This window comes from Bison bison, unplaced genomic scaffold, assembly GCF_000754665.1.
Source record: "Bison bison bison isolate TAMUID 2011002044 unplaced genomic scaffold, Bison_UMD1.0 scf7180017864135, whole genome shotgun sequence".
Lineage (NCBI taxonomy): Eukaryota > Metazoa > Chordata > Mammalia > Artiodactyla > Bovidae > Bison > Bison bison.
Window position 1 is genome coordinate 440,029 of NW_011494707.1, and position 27,113 is coordinate 467,141.

General features: G+C 39.2%; 1 protein-coding gene and 1 pseudogene across 2 annotated transcripts in view; both read left to right on the forward strand.

Annotated features, from left to right (window-relative positions):
* Positions 1–15,535, forward strand: part of SPTSSB (serine palmitoyltransferase, small subunit B) — a 29,485-nt gene extending 13,950 nt beyond the window's left edge. The window contains exons 1-2 of one of the 2 annotated variants that reach the window (XM_010839824.1): positions 7,267–7,339; positions 13,965–15,535. In XM_010839824.1, the coding sequence (XP_010838126.1) occupies positions 13,997–14,227 (231 nt within the window). In that variant the 5' untranslated portion in view covers positions 7,267–7,339; positions 13,965–13,996 and the 3' untranslated portion in view covers positions 14,228–15,535. Of the gene's footprint in view, positions 1–7,266; positions 7,340–13,964 lie in introns of those variants that run through there. The other variant, XM_010839823.1, reaches the window with a different exon arrangement.
* An 8,386-nt stretch (positions 15,536–23,921) lies between these two features.
* LOC104988487 lies at positions 23,922–24,855 on the forward strand (annotated as a pseudogene).
* The last annotated feature ends 2,258 nt before the right edge of the window (positions 24,856–27,113 follow it).

A 27,113-nucleotide genomic window follows, 5' to 3' on the forward strand; every position in this document is an offset into this window, starting at 1 on the left:
GCTTTTCACTAGAAGCATGCAGGTACCCACGCACCTGGGAGCAGGTGAAGGAGAATGAAGCCAGCATAATATGTCCATACCATTCTGCCCAGAAGAATGAGGAATCCACTAGGCTAAACTGGCACTGATGCTTCTTTCTTTTAGTATCTAACTTAAGTTACTCACTTCTAAGTATCAGATTACAAAATCTAATTAATTTAATCGCCTAAAAGCAATGATGTCTTGACATAACTCTATTACTCCTGCCCCTCCATTCTCAACTCTCCCTATCCCACCCTAGAAACTGACCTACATTGTTAACCAACCCAGTAGGGAAATCTCCCCTGAGCTGGGGGTTAGCAGAGAGAACATCTCGACAATGCTGTATCTATCTCCATGAGCCTTGGAGTCAGCCTAGCTCTCCATTCGTTTTCTTAAAAGCAGTGATAACTGAGGTACAGAAGCAAGTCAGGTGAGGGCAGTAAAAGGGTATTGAAAAAAAAGCGAAAAACCAGTAAGAGTATCTTACTATTCTCACAAAAAAATCACACCTATGCAAGTTCAATGTTACTAGTTACCAAAAAATTGAACTCATCACCAAAAGCTTTCCAGATAACGCAATACGATGTAAAGAATAAGCCAGAAGAATGAGGAAAAGAAAGAGGAGAAGGAGGAAGAACAGAAAAATAAAAGCAATTGAAAGTTTTATGAGTAAATCTATTCAATGTCATCCAAAGAATTGCCCCCAAAGGACCAAAAAAAAAAAAAAAAACCAGAAAATTAGTACTAGAAAATACTATTGGAAGAGTCTTAGTTGACCAACTGCTTATACAACCAGATTTCCTTTGGCAGAACACTGGGAACAAATGCTTCACAAGTATGCTTTTGACAAATCAGTATTGTAGTAACTCAACCTTCCTTGCCTTCAGATCTTCCTTGGGAAAAAAAGTCTTCTATTTCTGAAGACAAATCGAATATAATGGCAATAGGCAGGGATGAGATAAAGGCTTGATTTTTTGTGCTTCAGGTTTCTAGCTCCTAAGGAACTGAGTCCTTAGAAACAAACAGTAAGCGGGTATTTCCTTTACCAAAGTATAGGTTTGATGGTGAAGACCTGGGGATGAAAAGAGAAAGTCAGAATTGTTATGATGTGCATGGCACATAGTTGCCAGTAAAGAGGTCTGTAATGACAGTAGAAAGGTAATAGCTTTAGTCAAATGATTTAGCCACTTTTCCGCTTACTTTTAAATATTCTGGGTTTGGGAGTCTTATGAACCCCTTATTTCACAGTCTTATCAAAAACAGGTAAGCATATCACAGAATTTATAGTTCCCACAAGAACTGTAGGAAATTAAACCATGAAAATTTCACAGATGCCAAGAATCAACCTAAATAGATCAACCCTCCTCTCAGAAGATTCTTTGCATTTCAGCAGTTTCCAATTTTCCTCTTATACCCTGAAAGCCAAGGAGAGGAAAACCCCAATTGGGACTTTAAAATGATTATTTGAAGATATATTAGGCTTATTCATTTATTCAATTACAGATGGTCCATCCAAGCAATTTTGCTAGACTAGTAGAGCCCCAATACAAATTGAGACTCTCAATGGCTTTTAAAAGATATTGTTCTGAGTATTTTTAACGTATCTTGCAAAAATGAAATTTCATACCCAATAAACAAGTCCCAATTTCTCCCTTTCTCCAGCCCCTGGTAATCACTATCCTACTTTGTTTGCTTGAGTTTGACCACTCCAGATATCTCAGATAAGTGAAATCATACAGCATTTGTCTTTTTGTGACTAGTTTATGTCACTTGGCATAATATCCTCGAGGTTCATCCTTGTTACAGCATGTGTCAGAATTTCTTTACTTTCTAAAGATAAATAATATTCCATTGTAGGTATATGCTATTAATACATTTTGTTTATCCATTCATCTGCCAATAGACATTTGGATTGCTTTTTGGCTATTGTGAATAATGTGCTTTAACATGTATGTACATTTAATGACATTTAAAAATGACTGTTCGTGTCTTTAAGTCAACTGTTAGTGTTGTAGCTGTATTCACGTTTTACTTCTAAAAACAAAAAACAAATTGGTAACCTTTGGGAACAATATCTGCAGAAGGAAAATACAACCCAGAAGCTGTATTTTTCTTTCTTTTTTTTTTAATTTTATTTTATTTTTAAAGTTTACAATATTGTATTAGTTTTGCCAAATATCGATATGAATCCGCCACAGTTATATCTGTGTTCCCCATCCTGAACCCTCCTCCCTCCTTCCTCCCCATACCCTCCCTCTGGGTCATCCCAGTGCACCAGCCCCAAGCATCCAGGTTCATCCTAAGAAGTGACATTAGAGTTAAAAAGTTGGTCCAGAAGTCCTACTCTCCATCCCCAAGTTAGCAGAAATAAAGGATACTTGCCCTGTTTCTTTTTTTGCTGTTTTTTTGTTTTTGTTTTTTTTTTGTTCTCACATGGCTTGCAGAATCTTAGTTTCCTGACCAATAACAATCCAGACATGGTGAAATCACAGCATCCTAACCACTGGACCATCAGGGAATACCCCTTGCCCTGTTCCTGTATGAGTCGATGACAGGATCCCAGGAATAACTATATCATCCCCTATTACAAGTTTCTCTTCCTATTCATAACATCTATTCAGCATTAATATATGTACTGCTTTTTTTTCTTGGTTTTATTATGTGCATCACCTTTTTAATAGCCACATGACATTGAAATTGATCTAATCTGAATTTTGTATTTCCTAAATGATCATGAAATTTTCTCTTAAAATGAAATTCCAAATTTCCTTTCCCAGAGAGAAGTCCTTCATTCATAAATTTCTCTAGAGTCTGTGATAAAATGTGAAACAGCAAGGACTGCTTTGAAATTAGTATCTCAACACACACTGTGTTGCCCAGTGGCCTCAATTGATAGTTGGACTAGAAATACGTGTTTTCTATTGTTTTGCTTTTGTTGGTCTTAATGGAAATTGGAAGCCAAAAGTTTGGTTCCACAAAAATACTCTACTGTTGTGTATTACTCAAACTAACACCACACCACCAACAACTGGGCTAAATTGTTGTCGAGGCATTTTCCTCTTAGTATACTATTTCAGTAACTCACTTCTAAGTATAAGACTATAAAACTGAGTAACTTAGCTGCCTAAAAGCAGAAACATGCTTCAACTTACAATTGTTTATTTCTTCCTCTTCGAGGAGTCTATAAATTGTCCATCTAATTCATGAAAGTATAAAGAAAGTTCCTTAATTGCCCTATAGTTATTTGATTTGCTTCTCACAAACTTTTAAGGTTTTTTTGTTTTTGTTTTTTAAAGCTCCCTCTGAAGACCTGGACTTCAAATCCATCACTTCTGGTCTGATATCCAATATTCACCTTGGTATCTGACTTGCCAAAGGGTGACTGGAGAGTATTTTAAGATGAAAAGGAAATTCTCCAGAAAATGTTAAGCAAAAATAGAACCTTCTGTGGGATAAAGAAAAAACTGGAGTCACCCACAGAAAACTTAGAGCCAAACTTAGAGGAAGTCAATAAATGATTATGTCTGATTCTTACACAGACACAATGTGAGCTTTTCCTTTAATAATACAAATTTGTACCTCTGTCAATCACATTGTGTTCATGTAAAGAAGCAGTTTGTGGTTAGGTCCCTAAGATATGAACAATGACACAAGCTTATGCAACACACAGTCCACACAACGGTTTGTGGTGGCCCTGCCCAAAACACATTTAAAAATTGTGTGACGATTATAACACCTTTCAAGTAATGGTTTGCAGCGATGGCTATATATGTGTGTTGTTTTATTATAAGTTCTTAACGTACTAGGCAATTCATCTAGCAAACATAAATAGGAATGAGGTTTTTCCCCCAAGCACTCCATTGTTGAGGTGACCATTATAGGCTATTCTATGAAGAATCTTTGACGCTAAATTATAATTTAATAAAATCTTGCAAATAGTTTAAAGTTGTACCAATCCACAAGGAACAACAACAAACATCTATTACTATGACTCTTACAAATATTCCTAAAGAACTCACAAACTATGCCTATATTCCTTACTACATCACTGAGACAGACAGAGAAAATTACCAATTATCTCCATTTCACATAGAGAGGCTGTGACACAGAAAGACTTTGGAACTTTCTCAAAGACACAAAGTAATGAATGAATTAAGAGAAATAAAGAGAAAAATAGATGAATAGAAAAAAAGCTGTAATACACTTCAGATCTTCAGGTGTTTTCATCCTGGAATTATTCCCATTAGAACCACTTTTCTACCTACCGATCTTAAATTGTTACTCACCTAGAATACTCCCTTGTAAAAAGTCATTTTAATGGGATTTAAGACAACTTTAGAAGTGTTTTTATTTCCCCCACAGAGTCCATGAGCTTTGAACAGTACTAGAAAATTAAAAAGCATTTGTCATAATAAAAAAAATTAGTACCAACTCCCTTCCATCTTACAAAAAACAGATTACACTGAATTTGACAGTGCTTAGAAAACAGTATGTCTAAAACTCATTGCCTGAAAGCAGATAATGAGAATTCATAAGTTCCTTTTATGGGCCCACATTGTGCTACGGAAATATTAAATAAATACAAGTGTGGTCCCTGTGCTTCACAACCTTAGAATTCAGTAAGTCAGTCAGTCAGCCAACCAGCTCATGAGCTGGTATATAAGTATCCCACATTCCAGACATTGGGGATAGAGAGATGACTGTGGCATATCCTCAGTATTCAAAGACCCCATAGTCTAATGGGGAAACATTGTATTGAATATGTGGCTAATTATAATACAGTATAATTGCTACAATGGTAACCCATAGAAGAAAGCAATATACATTCCTTGGGAAAGGTAGTCTCCTGAGAATGTTTCGTAGAAGAAAGAATATAGGAACTACATCTTGAAAACAAATAAGATTTTCTCTAAAAGAAAAAATATTTCTAGAAAAGAAAAGCAGGTGAACACAGAAGCTTAAGAGTGAATGGCATTTAGCAGGAAAGTTCAGAGAGGTGGAGGTCTTAGATGAATGCTTCATTTCATAGAAAATGGAGAGCTATGGAAGGGTTTCAAGCAGAAAAATAAATCTGTTATTTTAGAAAGTTAATTCCAGCAACCGCATGGAAGAGTGTAAGGTGAAAAGGAGACAAGTGGTAGATGGGCTATTACATTAGTCCAAACAAGAGATGAAGAGTCCACAGCACTGCCCAAGAAAATTTTTAGCAGTGATGGAAATATTCTGTATCTGTGCGGTCCAGTATGCTAGCCATGAGCCACATGCGGCTACTGAGCACTAAAATTTTAAATTGCCACATGTGGCTAGTGTTTGCCAAACTGGACAATGCAGAGACATCTTGAGTTAAACCTTAAAGGAGAGTTTTTCCAACTGCAGGTTGCACTTGGTGGGTTAAGAAATTGATGTGGTAGGGAGTTCTCCGGTGACCCAGTGGTTAGGATTCTGGGCTTTCACTGCCATGTCCCAGGTTGGATCCCTGGTCGGGTAATTGAGATCCTACAAGCTGTGCAGCACAGCCCCCCAAAAATTGATGTGGTAGTTCACAACTGGTATTTTGTAATGAAAGAAGACAATAACACAGAAGACAGCAGAAGAGAAATGAGTGGAGTAGAACAGAATAGGAGATAAAATGTCAGCACGCCCTGAAGAGTATTATTTTGAGAGATGTTTATTTCAGTTAAAGGTATATGTATGGGTGTGTACCATGGATCACAGTGTAAAGTGCACTTTTATATTGTGTTTGAAAATGTTTGAAAGTCAGTCTTTTGTGGAAGGCTATTATTTAGCTACATTCAGAGTTATGAGGAAGAGATTTCCAGACAGGAAGGACAGCATAAGCAAAATTCACTGGAGTTTGGAGTAAAGATAACTGGATGTTTAGGACTTTCTTTTTTTTTTTTTTTTTTTGCTTTTGTTAGAACATTAGAATATTTTGAACATTTTTAGACCTACAGAAAAATTGAGACAATAATACAGTGAATTACCATATGCCCTGCACTCAGCTTCTGCTATCAGCATCTTTCATGAGTATGACGTGTTACAATTAATGAGCCAGTGTTGATATGCTATTATTAAAGCCAATACATTACTCAAATTTACTTTGTTTTTAGCTAAAATCCTTTTCTTTCTTCAGGACTCCATCTAGGCTAAAATACTACATTTAGTTGTCATGTTTCCTTAGGCTGCTTTGGGCTGTGACAATTTTTCTGTTTTTGCCTGTTTCTGATGACCTTGAGAGTTTTAAGTGCTAAGAATTTTAAGGGCAGGCATTTTGTAACAGGCTCTTCTGTTGAAAATTTGCCTGGTGTTTTTTCTCATGATTAGACTGAGGCTGTGAATTTGGGAGAGGAAGACAGTAGAAAAGTGCCATTTTCATGCCATGATATCATGGATACCTACTGTCAGCCTGAGTTATCACTGCTGATAGTGGCCTTGATCAGCTGACTGAGCTTATCAGTCTCCTCCTCTGTAAATTTACTCTCTTTTATCACCATTTTCACACTGTAGTCTTTGGAAGGAAATCACTCTGCTCCTCTAAATGAATTAGTTAATTAAAGGAAGGCTTCAACTTGAGTCAGTCACATTGAGCTCTTTCTAAAGAAAGCTACTTCCAAGTACAGACACAATCTCTTTTTAGATACAGCATCTCCCTCTGCGGCAGCAGGCAGGATACTTTTCCCACTTCTCAGGTTTTCAGGTTCCAAATATGAAGCACAGAAAAAGCTGAGTGATTGACGTAGAATTCCAAAATAAGTTGGGAAGGAGTTAGCCCACGATCAATTGTAGATCCTTCTGACTTTTCTCTTTAGCCCCAGATTCTGACATTTTAGAAGGAGATTTAAACCACAATGTGTTAGGTCCCACACCCACCTAAGGAGGGAAGATTCATTTTTTAGCCAATGTTTAGAAAGGAAAATCCCTTTCTTAGAAAATCCAATCATTTGGAGTACTTTCTTTAGGCAGAGGAGGGCTGCAGGATCAAGTCTTTTGCAGTGTTCCCAAGGTAAACACCGCCCTGACAAATCATCAAGTACTCATCTTTCATTGTGGTTGCCTAACTTTTTACCACGTCCATTCCCATGGAGAGATCCAAAACCAAAAAGCCTCCTGAGCAAGCCCAGCCTCTACTTTTGTCCCCACTCTGAAGGTTCCTTTAACAGTGTTCTCATTTTGTGACTCATGTATTACATGGGTTTATGCGAGCATATGGGTTTTTTTATTGCTCTATTTATTCTAACCTTCTTCTCTGCTCAGGCCAGAAGAAAGTTTTGTCCCTGACTAATGTGGATCCCAAGTCCCAGGACTTCTCCCTTTCATTGTGAGAGACGAGATTAAAACTTACCTTTCCTCACTGTATACAATCTAGTGAGAGAAAAATCACTCAGTGATCATATTCAGAAATAAAAAAATCATTTGGAAATTAAAAATAGCCACTAACTCTCCAATCAGTTATGACATAACTTCTTAGGGAAATTCCAAGTCCTCCTGTTTTCTACTGTCACTGTGTCCCCATTCATTCCCTGGGTTCCCTGCAGGAATCTCTCTCTCCGTCTGGTTCCCAAGACTCTCTTAATCATTCTCTAATACACTTTCTCCCAGCTTTTTCTTCCCTCAACTTGGCAAAACTCCACTTTGGGTCTTTTATCCATGCTAAGTTGTACACTGCTAACGGTAACCTTGGCTTTTGCCAGTTCCCAGTAATATCTGCAATATGTGGGCATTCAGACCTTTATTTGACTGGAAGAGAATCTGGGGTTTCAGGAGTCTTGAGTAAGAGAAGAGTAGAATCTGGGGAAATTGAGAGAAGGTGGGGCTTAAGTTCTTCCAGATACCTACACACTTGATACCAATGTCCTTGCTCAACTTTGAATCTTTGAAGATCACAGAAACCCTCCACTGGAATGTCTACTTCTTTCATCCAACATCAGTTCACAAAACACAGGGTATTCACCACCTGGAATAATCTAGTCACTTTAATTCGGTTTGACAAACCAATTTGACGTCAAGCAATTTAATATCCATTTAATGTTTAGCCTCATAGGCTTGACACTTTTCTTTAAAATTAATGACTGGGTCTAGGGGATTCTACTGGAGAAGGCAATGGCACCCCACTCCAGCACTCTTGCCTAGAAAATCTCATGGATGGAGGAGCCTGGTGGGCTACAGTCCATGGGGTCGCTAAGAGTCAGACATGACTGAGCGACTTCACTTTCATTTTTTCACTTTCATGCATTGGAGAAGGAAATGGCAACCCACTCCAGTGTTCTTGCCTGGAGAATCCCAGGGGCAGGAGAGCCTGGTGGGCTGATGTCTATGGGGTCACACAGAGTCGGACACGACTGAAGTGACTTAGCAGCAGGGGATTCTACAGTCCATCCAGCCACTAACATTCTAGGATTCCACTTTAGCTACTTAACACATGGTAAATATTGTCTAAAATGCATATATGTGGAATATATCCAGCTAAATTATAATTATCATTCTTGGGAACAGTGGCCATGATTGTCTCAGTCACTATGGAATCTCCAGTTCCTAGTGCAATTACCAGGATAGTAGTAAATAAAAAGGAAGGTAGAGAGAGGAAAGTCTTTCTCTGGTTAGATTCCATCTTCCTATCTATGTACTTCTTCCATATACAGATCCCTTTACTTGATGCTTTGCTTGCATTTTTGCTAATCCTCACAGCAACCTTAAACAGAAGGGATTGTTATTTCCATTTACAGATGAGGAACTTGAGGTCCAGAATAATTAAGTAACTGTGCCAAGGTTACATGCCCAGCAAGTGGAGGAGTCAGAACTTGAGCCAGTGCTTAGGCTTAGTCACATATACATACATACATATGCATATATGTATATATACATTTATTTACACACACTTACACATATAAATACACATAGAAATTGAATCACTTCTATACACCTCAAACTAACACAACATTGACAACTATACTTCCATTAAAAGAAAGAAACATTAAAAATCAAATGGCCCAGAGAAAGCTTTTCCTCTGGCCTCACAATCCATCCCTCCAGGCAACAGGGCTGGCCTTTGTCCCACCCCCATTTTTTACCAAGCACTTCACTGACTTTGTGTCCTGAAGGGGCTCCCAGTCCTCCCCACTCACCTGAAGGCATTACGCACAGCTTCAGCTGCTAGAGCCAAACCCATCCAGGCCACTGTACTACTGAACACAAACCACCATGTGCTTAGGCAGTGTCACCTTTGAATGCACAACCTCCTTAAACATTTAAGAGGGTTTTAAAAAATCATCAAGTTTAGAGGAAAAAGTAAAAGGAGGAGGAGGAAGAGAAAGAACAAACTACTTGCTCCCTCTTTTCCATATACAGGAAATCATCTTTTAAAAAACACAATTAAAAACAAGGAGATGCATAGTATGCTTAAATAGAGTAAGCATTTTATGTCTTTTTTTAGCGTTACTAGGATATGCCATCAGGTCTTTAAGGGCAAGTTAATTTCACACTTCACAGTGAAAATTAAGACATTAAGATGTTTGCTGTTATCTAGTTCTAGGTTGGGCTTTCCTGGTGGCTCAGTGATAAAGAATCCTGCCAATGCAGGAGATGCAGAAGATGCGGGTTCAGTTCCTGGTGAAGGAGATCCCCTAGAGAAGGAAATGGCAACCTAATCCAGTATTCTTGCCTGGGAAATCCCATCAACAGAGGAGCCTGGCAGGCTCTAGATCATGGGGTCACAAAAGAGTTGAACACAACTTAGCAACTAAACAACAACAATAACAGTTCCAGGTTACCTGTGGATAATTAATTTCATGCCATTTTTGTCATCTTATTTCCCAAATTCAGCCTGTTTTCCTAACTTGCTTCTTAGCATTTTCCATGCCCTTTCCCCACATTTAGTGCTCATTCCTGGCCCTCATCACTGCATGTTTGCTACGTGGTCCAGTTTGCTGCTGCCAAGAAGAGCATCTTCTGTCTGCAATGCCATTTTGGAATAGATTCCTTTTGAAGCTGTTACTACTCAGAAAAAACCACATAGCAATACTCAAAGTGCAGTTGTTTAATGAATGAATGAATTCTCCTTCCCACATTACTCATCTTAAATTGTCTAAAGTGGTTTTCTTAAATCTTGCATGTTGTCCCATAGGAAATTTAAAAATAGACTCAGTAGGAAGGAAAAACATATTATCTAAGCAAATCTAGAATCTAAATATAGTGTATATTCTAACAATAGGTTGTAGCAGATGGTTTACCAATAATAACCAACTCTTCTCACCTTTTCATGACCAACAGTAAATAGATGATCTTTAAAACTGCATCTCATTAATAAGGGGGAAAATAACCAAAGGAAAACGGGACATCAATGCTTTTTATTGATTCTCCTACTTTGTGAGACTGGAATGAAATGGGACCATAAAAGCATGTCAGAGGTGACAACAGAGAGGGCTGGGAAATGATCCAGGGCACTGTAGAAATGGGTGAGAATACAAAAATTCAATCTTAATCCTTTAAATTGTTAGCAATATGTAACCAAGGCTTTTCCAGGTATCCAGCTTTGGAGTGATGCATGTTGGTATGCTTTAGAGCCGTTGTTTCCTTGATCGTTTGACTTTAACAGCTAAAAACAATGAACACTGACCACTTCAGGGTTTCTATGACTTAGAAATGTGGGCACAAGTGAGCTTAGTGCCTCGGCTCAGGTTCCCTCACAACGGCACAATCAAGGTGTCCACTGGGGCTACTCAAGCAAGAACTTTAATTTTTTAAGAGAAACCAATGGCTAGGCAATTAATTAGTACATTAAAAAAAATTTTTTTAATTAGTACATTTTTAAAAGCTACAATGTATAGGGGAAAAAGTCAATGATATTTCTAAAAGAGTGATTTATCTCATTTATAAAAGTAAAAAGAGTAATTGAAAATATTTTAAACAGATTTCCAGTACATGGTTGATTCTGAATGAGTAATTCCTATGGGAGGGCAGAGGCAGAGATTTACTGAAAATTCAAAAGCATTTCAACTTGGCTTTAGAATGCAGGGAAGGCAATGTGTCTATATGAACTTAAAGTCTCATCCTCTCAAACCCACTACAGCATTCCCGTATTAAAAACCTCTGGAGCCCCCTCACTCATAGGTTCAAGCTTAGGGTGTGTGGCCTCACTCTGGTCATTTCCTCCTCTTTAGTTTTCTCATACTCCCAGTCTCCCTCCCCAGATCTCTGTGCTCCATTCACTGCCCCACCCAACCTCCTATCAAACTCCTTCCATCCTCTAACTTTTGAACAAACACAAGTTGATTCCTCTGTCTTGGCCATTCTCCCCACCTGACTTATCTGTTAGACTCACAGTCATCTCTTGGATTTTACCTCAAATATCTCTTCCTCAGAGACATACTTAGGCTGGATTAATTTTCCCACAGCCCCTTTATACATTGCTCCTGTCCTTTAGGGCATAATGTAGTTGATAATTATATATTTACATATATTGTTTGATTGCTACTTGTGTTCCCAACTGGATCAAGCTTCTTAAGGGGAAGATCTGGGCTTCCCTGAGCCATCATTCTGCCACCTTCACCCAGCACAGTCTGGAACTTCATACATGATGAATGGACTCTCACATTCCTAGTCACTTACCTGGCACCACCCTAAACTGTCTAGGTAATGAAGAGGGAGCAAGTATGGGTATCCATGAATGAGATTCTTAAAAATCAAATTTAGTTTGAAACATACAGTTGTCTAATGAAACAGCCTAATAGCTCAAATAGTCATATCTCCTAATTTTCTCTATCAGTCTATCAATGGAAAATCTTGGTTACTTGGATAATATTATTCACTAAAATTATCACTCCTTCTGTCACTCATTTTCTCTAAGACCTTTGACCTTTGCTCTTTCTCTGCAACTAGAGTTAGGAATGAAGAACACTGGAGGTAACTCCTCACTGAAGTCCACCTGCCACGGCAATGCATTTATATCTAATTACTTAGTTCCCTACTCCGGCTTCTAGAAAATATGAGAGGCTCACTTTTCTTTTCATAGGAAAGTAAAAACAACTTCAGTTTCTATTATCTACTTATTTGGATTATTCTGACCATTATTACAAATAATCATGACCTAGTAACACAAAGGCTTTCCCATTTTAAGTTTTGTGGAAATTATCCTTATCAGAAAGGGTTGCTGCTGCTGCTGTTGCTAAGTCGCTTCAGTCGTGTCCGACTCTGTGCGACCCCACAGACGGAAGCCCACCAGGCTCCTCCATCCCTGGGATTCTCCAGGCAAGAACACTAGAGTGGATTGCCATTTCCTTCCCCAGTGCAGGAAAGTGAAAAGTGAAAGTGAAGTCACTCAGTTGTGCCTGACTCGTAGCGACCCCATGGACTGAAGCTCACCAGGTTCCTCCATCCATGGGATTTTCCAGGCAAGAGTACTGGAGTGTGTTGCCATTGCCTTCTCCAATCAGAAAGGGTTACTTATTATCAAAGCCAAGCTATTGAAAGTCAGCAATAGCAAACTGTATCCCACTTAGGTCCAGACTGAGTCATCTCTATTTTTTTTTAAGTTAGTTACATGTTGTTCATTTATTTACTTATTTGTTCAGCAAGTATTCACTGATGACTGTCTTTATGCTAGGCCTTAGGATCATGAGAATCTCCCCATAACCTGAGGAGTCCACGGTCTTATGCAGCAAAAATATCTTGCTTTTACTCAAATGAGAATCAAAAAAAAGAGAAATACGTTCATGTCAGAACATAGGAATGATCTTCAAAAGATGTAACTGTGATTTGAATAGTAAAAGTCATCAAGGTGGACTTAGATGATGTGGCACCATGATATTCTCAGGAATAAGCAGAACAAGCACAGGTCAGCTTATATATACAAGGACATCCACCATGTCTATGGGTGTCTGATGGCCTTCCTTCTAGGAAGTTTTAACTGTGATCCTATCCGAGGGCCAGCAAAACATTCTTTTGGCTTTCATAAGTTCTCTACCCCCAAACCAAATGACCACCCAAAGGTACACTTTCGGCTTCCCCTTTGTTTCCGAGGTTCTAAGACCAACCACATGTCAAGTGCCTCGCTAGAAAGACTCATAGGACTCAGCATATATTCATACTCACAGCTAAGGTTTATTGTAGCAAAATGATGAACAACAGGATCAGCAAGGAAGAGAGACATGGGCAGAGTCTGAAGAAATCCATATATAGGCTTCAGATGTTCCCTCCCTCCCATGAGTGGACACCCAGAGCGTGCTTCTTTCTTTACCAACAAAAAGTACCATGATACATGTCAAGTTTCTGCCCAGGGCAGCCCATTAGAGACTCAGCATCAAGATTTTTATTGGGGCTGGCTATATGGACACTCTCTGCCTGGCAATTACAAAAATTCCAGGCTCCCAGAATAAAGCAGGTGTTCACCATAAATTACAGTGTTTACACAGTCTGGGCATGGTGAATCATCCTTATCCATTAGGGAATGAAGAGAACATTCCAAAAACCAAGTTCCCAGATGCCAGCCAGGGGCCCTTCTAAAGATAGCAGCCTCAGGCTTGCTGTATTAACTCTTTCCCACATACTATTTTTTAAACTTCTTCTTACAAAATATAATCGTAGGAAATAGAAAATTCATGTTTATTTCTCTCGATGTACAGAGCTAAATAAAATGTGGTTAGCCTCAATTGTAAATACTACTATCACTAGAATTATTACTAGCATTAATGATTTTTAGATAAATATTACTGTTAATAATATTGCTATTAATTCTAGTAGTAATTATTAGTAGTAATGACAATATTATTAATTCTTATGATTAACATGCTGTGTATTATATCCATGTAATATTCCTATTAGTAATTCACTCAATGATCATTAACCCTCTTTGAAAATTTTTAACATGCTGAGATCATGAAAATCTAAGGAGATTCTGTGTTCAGTGCCTTATTTATGTTTTGTTCTAATCTGTTACCTTTTTTTAACAGGACAGACTTTCTGCAGCTTGAAGGAACCAGCCATGGATTTCAAGCGTGTGAAGGACTACTTATCCTGGCTCTACTATCAATATCAAATCATTAGCTGCTGTGCTGTCTTGGAGCCTTGGGAGCAATCTATGTTCAATACCATCATACTAACCATCTTTGCTATGGTAGTGTACACTGCCTATGTTTTTATCCCAATCCACATTCGCCTGGCTTGGGAATTTTTCTCCAAAATGTGTGGCTATCACAGTACAATTTCTAATTGATCTTTTCTGCATTCTGCAAACTGGCATTGCATATGTGTATGCTGCTTCCAACGCATTGATTTAGGTGAATACTGTGGCTTCTTTCACTGTCTAACCTCAAAAGCTCTCCCCTCTCTATGCAGTCTTAGATCCTGCCTGAAATTTGAGATAGATGTCTCTTTAGGTTCTTTTATACACACCATGTTGTGCATCAGACCATGGATAACACAGTGACCTTACCTCACGTACCATATTCTTTCAACTTAAATCTATGAGTTCAGATTTTGTTTTTAATTGGTAAATTGCCTATAAGCTTTTTCTGGAAAAATAGGCTCATAAGAGATCTATCAGAATCAAATTTAAAATGCTCCCTTGATACCTATTCTATAGTGAAGGATATATTTTTTAAAAATTTGTTTATAAGCTACAAAGTATCCTATCTTTGTTTACAATATACAAAAAGATCTGAATAAATTATACAGACCCCTAAAGTCTTATTTTCTAGAAACCTGCTGATACCTAAAATTCTTTTCCTTCAAGTGCAAAAGAATTGAAGGCATTGGTTTAAGGCAATTAACTCCTTTCAGACATGTTTCATGAATTGTTTCAAATGTCTCTAAAAGTCTGGCTTTATAACAGTTTAAAATCAACAATGTTGATTTTAGATAACACAGTAAGTATTATAAAACAAAATAATTTTAAGCATAAGAAAAAATACATAATCAAAGTAAATTCAGATGTTGTGATTGTGATGCTGCCTTGCCTTGCATGATGCTGGGGGAAAAGAGACAAGAAATTGCATCCTTTCTGTGCTTTCACTCAGTGGAGAGGGGGGTAGGGATCATATATTGGGCTACGGGAAGAAAAGCTAATAAATAGGCTGGAAGTAATATTCTACCAGCAGGAACTCGACAGCTTCAGTTAAATGCTTTGATATAGTGGCTCCTTTGCAGAGCAAAAACAAGATTTATTAAATTTCCTTCAAAGTGTTTATCTTAGAAACAAATACAAGTTTTTAATTATACTGTTGAGTCAAATGTGAATGCCAAAGAACAAACCTTGCAGTTTTCCTTTCCTCTCAATAAATATTAATGTTAGTAATTCTGGAGGGTAAAAATATAAATAGTTTTTGGACAATATTTGCACCTTTCTTTGTGTTATGAAAGAAAATTTCAAGGAGAACTAGAGGGAAAGATGTTTGGCATGCCAAATTACCTTGCATGTTTGTTAAAAAACAAAAACGTGTTTTGAAGATAAAACAGATCTGAACATGTATTTGTTGATTTTTGCAAAATAAAATTAGGTTTAATTTTATAAATAAAATATCCATCTCCAGATTTGCTTTTTCCTCCTATTGCACTCAATATCTAGATGCTTACATCCATACTTCTCTGCAAATATCATTCTTACTAATCCAAGGTGGCAACTGATCTTAAGATGGCAGGGTAAGACTACATTTATCAAGAGTCTTCTACATGGCAGACATGTTTTACATATTCAGATAGGTATTAAGGTCTCCCAGTTACAGATAAGGAACCTAGAACTTAGAAAAAGTACATTTCTTGTTCAAGGTCCTTTAACTACTAGTGGCAAAGCCAGGAAGCAAATCCAGGTCAGGACCATACTGGGCCCTGAAATATTTGCCACGTAGAAGCCCATGGGAGGACAATGTAAGCAAATGAAAGTTAATTGGCTGAGGGCCCCTGACATGCTAGAAAGCAGAATGTCATCAATAAAAGGGGTGAGGGGCTGAGGATACAGTCAAGATCAGAAGAACAGTAAGCCCAGATCTCAACTCTGCTTCTGCTGTGTATGCAGCGCTGTGTTCGCCATTTCTATGTTGTCCAGGTCCATGGGCCTGTTTTAAAAGAACGCTTTCACTTTTAAATATTTCACAGAGGATTCTCAGTTAGGCATAAACCTGGATGCATTCCCAGTTCACAATGATTCAACCCTTTATATACAGGGACCCCTGCTAAGTACTCTTGGAATTCAATCACTGACCTTCTTAAATGCATTGACCTTCTTAAAATCCTCCTTCTAAAAATAAGAATTAAAATAAATGTGAATAGACACAGTAAAGCTTAATAAAGGATATTGCGAAGCACTGCCCCAGGATGTCACTTCAAAGGTAAGCATTTCCTCTGAGCAATCAAAATAATAAATGCAGGGTCCAAAAGATATAATCGACCGTAGTTTGAAAACAACCTATCTGCATGCAGAAGGAAGAAAGCTCTACCTGCTCTTCTCTGTCAATTTTGCAGACTAGGCAGAGATGCTCTTTACCTTGACCGTAGTTAGCCTAGATAAGCAATACTTTTTCTATGTTTTCCTTTGCTTCTATAATGTGTATATTTCATGGTATGTACAGAACTTAAAAAAAAAAAAAGCTAAGAGTTTCATGATTCCAATGGGCTTGCATTTGTCATTCACTAAACTAGGAATCATAAAATATTCCTTCATTGGTATTGGCCAAATCAACAATTGTTTCCACCTACTTGTGCAACAACAAACACAAAAGGCCAAGAAATCAGGCAGTTTTAACATTGAGATGGCACTGGTTGGTCTTTATTAACAAGTCATGCGTGCATGCAAAAAAAAAAAAAAAATCTCTAGTCGACATCCTCTACTTCTTTCTTCTATCACTAACATATTTGGATCTTCTCACTATTCGAGCATGTGCCTCTGAAAGGCAGGAAATTTGTCTTATTTCTCATTTTTCTGGCCTCCTCAGTTTTCTGGCCCAATGCCTGGTACAGAGCTAAACAGATACACGTAGTACGGAACATGACATAGTTCCCCAGACCCTGTGTCCACACAGAAATAAGGAGGCGTAGTCTTGTGTTGAGTCACCTTAGGACATACAACTTCTATTTACCAAAGGGTAAATTCTTCATTTACCCATTCATTCAACAAATGTATTAAAAGTCAACCATGTGTTGATGGGTAGAGGAATAGAGAGATGGATAAATACAAGATGAAGAAAGTACAGTAGAAACTAGGGGTTAGGTATTCAGGTGTTCATTATAAAGTTCTCTATAGTATATGCTTGAAATTTTTTATTTCAAAAATGCTGCAGGAAAAGTCCATCATGTCCATTATTGCACTTGCCACCAGGAACCAAAGATAAACAAGACAGAAATATCCCTGAATTTATGAGTCATACAATGTGCTAGGCAAAATGATACAATAAAAAAATAAGCAAATGAACTATTTTCAAATTATTGTAAAGTCTTTTGAAAGAAAGAGCAGAGTGCTGGAGAGAAAGCAAGAGGATGGGAGAGAGGGGACTGCATTAGAGGAATTCAAACTTCTCTCAGGGCAAGTCTTTCAGCAGGTGAGCAATGTAGGGTGGGAGGTCATTTACACTCTGAGATGAGGACACCGGCTGTTGCATGTGAGAAGATGGAATGGGGGCATGAGTCTGAGCAGGTGGAGCCAACACAGATGAGAGCCAGACTAAGGTGGTGGCATCAGAGACAGAAACACTGTGTGATGTGATGTAATTTTTGGAGCTATAAAGTCAACATATCTTGCTTATGGGTTGGAGCAAAGGAGTAATTTCAGTAAATACATAAAGTATTTTTTTTAAATCATCTAAAGGAAACTTCCTCCTCATTTTGGGAAAGTTATTTGCAGAGCGATTAGCTGCCCTAAAAAAAGGATATAGTCTTTTTGAGAGGTCCAAGGAAACAAACTTCATATATTTTTACCTACTTTTGCTAGGTTTTGAAGCTTCACTGTATCTCATCAAGAGTCCTTACACTTCTGATTGAAAGCAAAGACTACAATTTTCCACCAGGAAATAGAATGTTATTCTCTAGGTACATTGCATCATCGAAGTTGACTAACCAAAACACCAGTAGCATCACGATTCCTGCAGATTCAATAAACCAACACTAAGTTCTAGAGCTTGAAAAGGCTTTGAGAGCAAACTTCAGGGTTTGGGTTCTCTTTGATTCATTCTTGAATTATTATGTTGATAATAATGAATGTGATAGTATTAAGGAGATTTAATGGTAGGGTTAGCAGGGAAGAGAGGACCAATTATTTATTTCAATTATTTTCTTGGAGATTATAAAGAAAGAGAAGGCAAAGGAGTTCCAAAATAAAATTACAGTTGCTTTTACTGTAATGCCAAAGTCTATTTTTATAGCGATGATGACACATTCCATTGACAATAATCATACTCCTAATCACTTCCACATGAAATTTAAAATTCAAATTGCTCCTTTTTATTGTTGAATTTCTACTTCTAACAGAGGTAACACTTAACCCAGATATCTGATTGTGGGGTAGAGGGAGACTGCAAAATGGAGGCGAGAGCTCCCTATGCCCCACCTTCCATCCTCTGCTGGCACAGCCATCCCCACACACAGCAGGTGAGTTCCCTGGGTGGCACCATCTACATCACTAGGGAAGCACTGATTGGAGAGAGCCTCATGTCACTCAGCATGGATTCCCACTCAATGATGACACTGGACTGGAGAAAGGGAAGAGGAGAATAAATGTGGGAGAGTAGTGAAGAGGGAAAAGGAAAAGGAAGAAGCATTATCCTTTTGTTTTCAGAGCTTACATGGGAAGGCCTCACTTCTTAAACAGCATATTAAAAAGTAGAGACATCACTTTGCCAACAAAGGTCCATCTAGTCAATGCTATGGTTTTTCCAGTAGTCATGTATGGATGTGAGAGTTGGACTATAAAGAAAGCTGAGCACTAAAGAACTGATGCTTTCAAACTGACAGCAAGGAGATCAAACTAGTCAATACTAAAGGAAACCAACTCTGAAAAATCACTGCAAGTACTGATGCTGAAACTGAAGCTCCAATATTTTGGCCACCTGATGCAAAGAGCTAGTTTATTGGAAAACACCTTGATGCTGGGAAAGATTGAGGGCAGGGGGAAAAGCGGGTGACAGAGAATGAGATGGCTGGATGGCATCACTGATTCAATGGACATGAGTTTGAGCAAACTCCAAGAGATAGTGAAGGACAGGGAAGCCTGGCGTGCTGCAGTTGATGGGGTCGCAAAGAGTCAGACATGACTTAGTGACTGAGCAACACTTCCAAGTAAATTGCAATGCTGCTCCTCTGTCCTTATCTCTCCAAGAACTACCCTAATCTTTTATTTTTTTTCTAACATGAGTCATAACTAAATTGGAGAAGGCAATGGCACCCCACTCCAGTACTCTTGCCTGGAAAATCCCATGGATGGAGGAGCCTGGTAGGCTGCAGTCCATGGGGTCGCAAAGAGTCAGATATGACTGAGCAACTTCACTTTCACTTTTCACTTTCATGCATTGGAGAAGGAAATGGCAACCTACTCCAGTGTTCTTGCCTGGAGAATCCCAGGGACGGGGGAGCCTGGTGGGCTGCCGTCAATGGGGTTGCACAGAGTCAAACACGACTGAAGTGACGCAGCAGCAGCAGCATAACTAAATGCTTCACGTCTGGTTCATATTAATATTTCCATTTCTTTAGTTAAAATAATTCACTTTTACTCAATGTTAAAACATGAATAATCAGGCAACTGATCTCTCCTTTATCCAGTGGGTCCTTGGTCTTCCCTTTTCTTATAGCCTGGCTTTATAAGGTTCCCTCTGCCTCACCTCATCTCCACCCCACTCCATCACTATTTCTCAAGGTTAGGTCACTTCATTAGAAAATCAGAGTGGAGTGAAGTCTCTCCAGTGACTTTTCCAATTGAAAAGTCTACAGTCTATGAAGGGGCTTCCCTGGTGGCTCAGAAGTTAAAGTGTCTGCCTGCAATGCGGGAGACCCGGGTTCGATCCCTGGGTCAGGAAGATCCCCTGGAGAAGGCAATGGCAACCCACTCCAGTACTCTTGCCTGGAGAATCCCATGGAGGGAGGAGACTGGTAGGCTACAGTCCATGGGGTCGCAAAGAGTCGGACACGACTGAGCGACTTCACTCACTCACTCACTCACTCACAGTCTATGAAAGTCTAGCTTCAGCTTCCTGAAGCTTTGGTTATTGACAAGCGTCTGACCTCTCTCTGAAATCCTATGGCCTTCCTAACCCCAGCATTAACCCTCATTGTTGTGGAAATAATATAGTCTACAAATAAAACAAATGAACAAACAATTATACAAAATCCCAAAGAGCAATCAAACGGTCTTTTACCTGAGGCTGGGGTGAGAAAATCTATTCATTCAATGAATAGTGGGTTTATGGGAGAGGCTTCTCTGAGGGCTTCAGCTTGCATTTCAGTAGCTACATACACCTAATCCATACCCCATCCACCCAATCCCCCATAGCCCCTCAGTCCTTTTAACCTCCTCCTAGCCCTCACCCTGTCAAGTATTACATGTAGCCCCAGGAAGGTTTTACTGTCATTCACTGCAATCTCAGTTGTCACCACCAGGTGAGAGAAAGATGAGGAATCAGAGGTGAGGAAGTACAGCTCTAAGTAGAATTTAAAAAAGAGGGAAGGGGGTTCATGCCCTGGTCTAGCCAATAGAAAAAAGATCCAAAAAAACCAGCTGTTGGATATGATCTTCTGTTAGTTTATTTCTTGCACCTTATACAAAGGCAGTACCATCCTCCCCGCCCAAGTTACATTTTCATGAACCATAGAAAGTACCTGGCTCCAAAGAAGGAGAGGGAAGAAGAAAAGTCCATTGCCGAAATATGCATATTTTGTGCCTCTCCTATAATATTTTCCACAAAATTATCCAGCTGTCATTTCTGGAGAGCAGAGACTATGCTTTTTTGTCCCATGTATTCTTGCAAAAGTTCATTAAGTGAATTTAATTGATGAATAAGTCATTTTTCTGAATCCATGTTAGGAAGCATAGTCATATTCCAGACATGATTTGTCATTATAAATCGTACTGAATGATTCATCTATAAGGAGAGCTTCCAAACTCTGAACAAGTAGGTGATGGTTTTGAGAAATTGTTCCCCATCCTTTGTATTTTCCTACCTGTGGCTCCTTCTCTCCGCTCCTAAATTTATTCTCACAGCAATCCCTACAGGAGAGTTGTTAAAAAAGAGGATCAAAAAAAAAAAAAAAAAAGGCTAATTGATACATTTGCTCCCCAAGGACCACATCATTGGTTCATGTTTTAGGATAAACATTAGAATCATCTGGGAGCTTTGAAAACCACCACTGCCTGGCCCCACCCAAAAAACTAGTCCACAATCCCTAGAACAGACCCCCAGCATGGGAGGGTTAAAAGTCCGCAGGTGAATCTAATATTCAGCAAAGATTAAGAACCACTTTACCAGGGTTTCAGTAATGCTAAGTAAGTCACTCACATTCAGCTTAGAGCCAGACACTCCACTTACTTTCTCCCATTTGCCAGGTTCCCTGAACATGTGCATGATATGGTCAAGTCTCTACTGTTGGTCTAGATTCACTCAACTGTAACAAACACCACTTCCCTACAGTTCTTTAGTAAAAGTACTTAACACTCCCATAAGGGCTTCAAGTGCTAAATCATTAAGAATATCACACTCTCTGCTGGATATTGTTCCACGTAATGATGTCTTCAATCATTTCATTGTGCATCATTTTAAAGCTGTAAAATATCACAATTTATGCTTACAGACATGAAGCTCTAAGTATCCTCAGTCTGCTGTTGAGCTTGGTGGAGCTTTTCAATTTGCAACCTGAGTACAAGATCATGTCACAATAATTTGGTTAAGCCTGATAGATAGTGCCATCAGGACTGCTGCAGAGCAAGCAAGGCTTATGAATTTCACTACAATGGTGTAGGGCATCTCCTGGATGAATGAGTGTATCATGTTTCCTATTGTTTTTAATTATTTGCATATACATGTCTTTAATAAATATGTGATATTGTTAAAATCAGAAACAAACAGAGACCAGCCTGGAAAATTCCCTGAGCAGAAAAAATCAGTTCAATCATTCAAGCAAAGCTTAGTTTATTTTATAAGACCGACTTGACCTGGGTCATTTCTTGCTTATGCCTCTGAAAATCAAAAGCAAAACTTACAACTGTTTCCCCAAACAGATTATGTGGCAACCACTAACCCAGTTCCCTATCATTTAACAAAATTCTAATATCATAACCAATCATGGTGAAGAATAAAAAGGCACTGTCTTTCCAATGAATAATTTGTGTTTTAGCAATACACTTTGAGCCTCATTCCATGTTTTGGTTTGAGGGCTCCTGGTATGTGAACTGTCTTTGTGATGCATGCACAATAAACTTTTACTGATTACCAGTTCAATGATTCGTTGGTTTTACTTCTGTTACTGATGAGCTTTTGACAACCCATCTACACACATGCATATACACATACATACACATGTATTTTATATATATGTATATTTAACCATTTATTAATAAAATTACATCAATGTACTTGGTGTCAGAAGCCATTCTAATTAGGAACTAAGCTAACCAACTGATATGTTAGGAAAATAAATACCGTTATATATGATGGAATGACAAATACCAGCCAAAGAGTAGAAAAGTCCAAGTTCCAGTTCTCACTCTGGCTGGCTGTGTAACATTTGGGCAAGTCACTTAACTTCTTTAGACTTTAAGTCTCTCTGTGGTGCCACAAGGGACTCACCGGGGAATGCCATATGTGGTTTTATCTTTTTGGTTCCTCCAATCATTGGCAGGGCCTCCCAGGAGGCCCATGTTGAGACGCATTCTAAGGTTGCATCTTCTCACTGGAAAGAATACCATTATCAATATATCAGAATCTGTCATGAGCTCAGGAGTAGGGAAGTGGAGTGTAAGTTCCACTGGGCCAAATACGGAAGGATTACTTTCCCAGACCATTGCTGTGAATAGAGACTAGTAGAAATAAAATGAAAACAACTATTTACATCACCTTCACCACTAGTTTTTATAGCCTTATAAAAGTGTGTTCCTGAATCCTGGTAAAAAGTTGTCTTTATCCAACTACCTTGAGCTTCATCTCAAATTCTACCTCTTTTACTAGACCAACCACATGCCAGAATATTAATCAGTAATACTTCAGTAGCATTTACAATGTGTCAAGCAGTGTTGTAAGCATTTTGTACATATAATTCATTAAATTCTCACACCAACCCTCTTGGGTAGATACTATTTATTCCTATTCTACAGGTGGAAAAAGTTGAGGCACAGGTTAAGCGACTTGCTCAAGATTACAGTCAGTGAGAGAGCTGAAGTGTGAACCAAGGCAGTCTGCTCTAAAGAAATGTGTTTAACCATTGGATGAAATGGTACCTTCTGAATATCCAGGTCAACCACCCCCTATACCATAGTTGTTTTTGTGTTTTTTTTGTTTTTTTTTTTTTGCATTCTATCATTTTCTGATTGTGTGAGTACAGAAGATCTATTAGTATGGAAAGCACTCTGAGATTGAGACATAATTTTATAGAGGGTGACCATATATTCTCGTTTTCTGACTGTGTCTTTGGAAGGAGGTGGGGAAATTCAGAGAAGCATTCCTTCATGAAGTGATGCCTGAGTCACTGAGTTATTTAGGGATAAAAACCAATTAGTCACATTAAAATTGGGAGTTAGGATCAGTTTGTTCTCTAATACAAAGATTCTTCCTTGCCAATTTATCATATTGTTTGGACTCCAGAATACATCCTTTTGTAAATGAAGTTGACTATCCCTTCCCCAAATTCAAAGAAAACACTAAATTACCTGTAAGAATAAAGTTCAGTCCTAGGGTAATAACGGTACCCCCAGAACTGGAAGTGCAGACCCGGGAGAGGACATGGTGAAGAAGAAATCTCCAGCCACTGCTGAGGAGAGCAGCAGGAAATGCCAACATGTCCTGGCAGAACTGGAGAGTGTCCTTGGACACCTAGAGGGTCTTTTTGCCTGAACGTTAGCACAAGTGCTGATGCTCCTTGGGGGCAATGCCTGAAGTTCCAAGGAGTTCCATTTTAATCAATAGAAATTGATAAAAGGCCAGATGAAGAACTCAGGCAGTGCTTTATTGGGACTCACGCTGCTGCAAAGGGAGAGAAAATGAAGAACAGGTGCCCTTCCTCACACTCTCCAAGGAAGGCATGCTGGGGGGAGGGGAGGGCGGATAGGCCAGTCAGGCTAGAAGGGTGGCTTACGTGGTCTGCTCACCCTCTTGGTAGTGCTGTGTGCGGGTATCATGGGTAGGACCTTGCTTTTGCTCTCAGCACATCAGAAAGCTTAGTTGGTTTGTGGCATTTTGTATTTGATTGTTCATAATTTGCCCCACCTGCCCATGAGCGTAGTTATTTTCAGTCCCTAATTGTTTCTTTATGTTCTCTTGCTTGAGAAGATATTTGTCCAACTACAAGTGCAAGCCCTCCATAAAGAGTCCCAGGTCCCAGCCGGTCTCATTCCTACCACCTTGACTTGTCCTGCTTGACCATCAATAACATGGACCCGAGCTTAAGCACAGCAGCTTGTTTGCGCCATCTCTTGCGAGCCATTTTCCTTGTGGATGCCTTCGGTGAGTTGCAGCAACTCTGCTCATGGGCACCATGGGCACAGCACAGGGCAACTGTGACTGTGGAGACTGGTCTGGACCCAAGCTCAGCTATAGAGTGCCCAGCCAGGGTCACAAATTGACCTTGTTCTGCAGATGACTCTCCATCCCAACCACAGCTTGGAAAGATTACATTTGGCTCCCGGCACTAGTGACACTAAAAGTCTTCCGTGAGTGAACTGGATGCTTCTCAATCACGAACACAATGGCTAAATTATCTTTCCTCTGGTGGCACTAAGTGACTCATCTTTTGTTTGGAGCTGGTTACTTCCTGGTGAGAGGAAGTTTCTGTCCTTCTGGTTGCCTTCCTGTCTCTCTTCCTGGTGGGCTGATGGTATGGTTAGGGCTGTAATACTGTCATAGAACATCTTTTTGAATCAAAGACTAATTTTCCCAGAGATTGTGGAGTCGAGTATTTCTATTTGAGGTAGGAAAGCAAACACGGACCCATAAATAGACACTCATATGGTCCTTTTCTCCTATTTCTGTGGCTTTTCATAATTTTTACCAGGGACATAATGTGGGTATGACTCATGAACCTAAATATAATGCGAATGGATTCATAGTAACTTTTCCTGAAACTAAAAAAAAATCAGTCCCATCATAATCATGGTAGCTTACTTCACATGTGGAAAGCTTTAAAAGGTCACTTCCAGATGATGTCCTTGGGTTGTTAGAAAGGGAGGGAAAGATTTAATGAAACTCTTGATTCCAAAAAGTTAGGAATCTTTAGGGCTCCAAAAAATATTTAGAGCCAAATATTTCAGGACACAATTGAATGAGGGAAACAGTTTCTTCTTACAGTCAAGACTTCAAACTCTCCAATAAATCAAAGGTAATGAGCTGGTAACTCCATGAGGATGGGAGGGGAAAGATGCTACATTTTGGTGAGTTTCAGACAAATAAAAATTGATTCTACTTATACTCTGAGACCTAGTTTAGGGAGGATTGAGCTAATAGGAAAACACGCTAATCAGAGAAAGAATAAGAGGGAACCACATTGGACTTCATCTTTATTTGTTTCTGGTTTGGTGATCATGACTTTAACAGTCATATATTTTAAAATTTATTATAATAATGAATAATTTTCAACCTGACCACAATGGTGCCTTATTCTACAGCCAAGCAGAGATACAAGCCTTGTAAGACATATTTACCTGAATGCATTGAGAAGCTCAGAGAAGAAAGGCAGGAAGGACACTTTTCACTTCTCCAAAGCCACACCAGGATGGCTCTGAGTTAATTACCATAAGAGGACACTCAAACCCAGTTCAAAAGTCTATCTGCTTTAAAGATGATCATATATCCAGGAAACTTGAAGGTGCCTGCCTGCCAGATGATGGGCAAGGGGAAAAATTGATAAAACTTATCAGGAGGGTGGAAGCCTGACTCTTCCACAGACAAAAATTGACTTATAAACAACAAGAAACCAGTCAGAGGTGATTTCAGTTTACCATCAGGATGTGGGCAAACAGGAAAATAATCAGGGGCTAGGAGAACAGAAAGAGGGAGTCCAGACCGAAGTGAGAAAATTCAGCACCTGGAGTGGGAATACTGCCCAAACCTCCCCATTTCCCAGCCCTGGTAAGGGGTTTCTGAAGGTTCTAAATTCCAGAGAGGTAGAGGACTAGGGGATTTTTGGTCAAACTATCCAGTGTCCAGTGCCAAACACCAGCTCCACCACTTTTGGAGTGCATTTTTGGAACCATTTCTGACTTTGAAAAGATACCTCTCATGAGTCAAAACATTTAAGAGGGCAGCAGAACAAGTCTCCACCTGAAGTCATCTAACATCAGTGTCCACAATCAAAGTGGCCCTAAAAGTAACAGCAAACCCAGTGTGCCCATTTGCATCAGTTCGGTTCAGTTCATTTCAGTCGCTCAGTCGTGTCCAACTCTTTGTGACCCCATGGACTGCAGCACACCAGGCCTCCCTGTCTATCACCAACTCCCAGAGTTTACTCAAACTCATGTCCATTGAGTCGGTTATGCTATCCAACCACCTCACCCTCTGTCGTCCCCTTTCCTCCCACCTTCAATCTTTCCCAGCATCAGGGTATTTTCCAATGAGTCAGTTCTTCATATCAGGTGGCCAAAAGATTGGAGTTTCGGCTTCAATATTCAGGACTGATTTCCTTTAGGACGTACTGGTTGGATCTCCTTGCAGTCCAAGGGACTCTCAAGAGTCTTCTCCAACACCACAGTTCAAAAGCATCAATTCTTTGATGCTCAGCTTTCTTTATAGTCCAACTCTCACATCCATGCATGACTACTGGAAAAACCATAGCCTTGATTAGACGGACCTTTGTTGGCAAAGTAATGTCTCTGCTTTTTAATATGCTGTCTAGGTTAGTCATAACTTTTCTTACAAGGAGTAAGCGTCTTTTAATTTCATGGCTGCAGTCACCATCTGCAGTGATTTTGGAGCCAAAAAAAA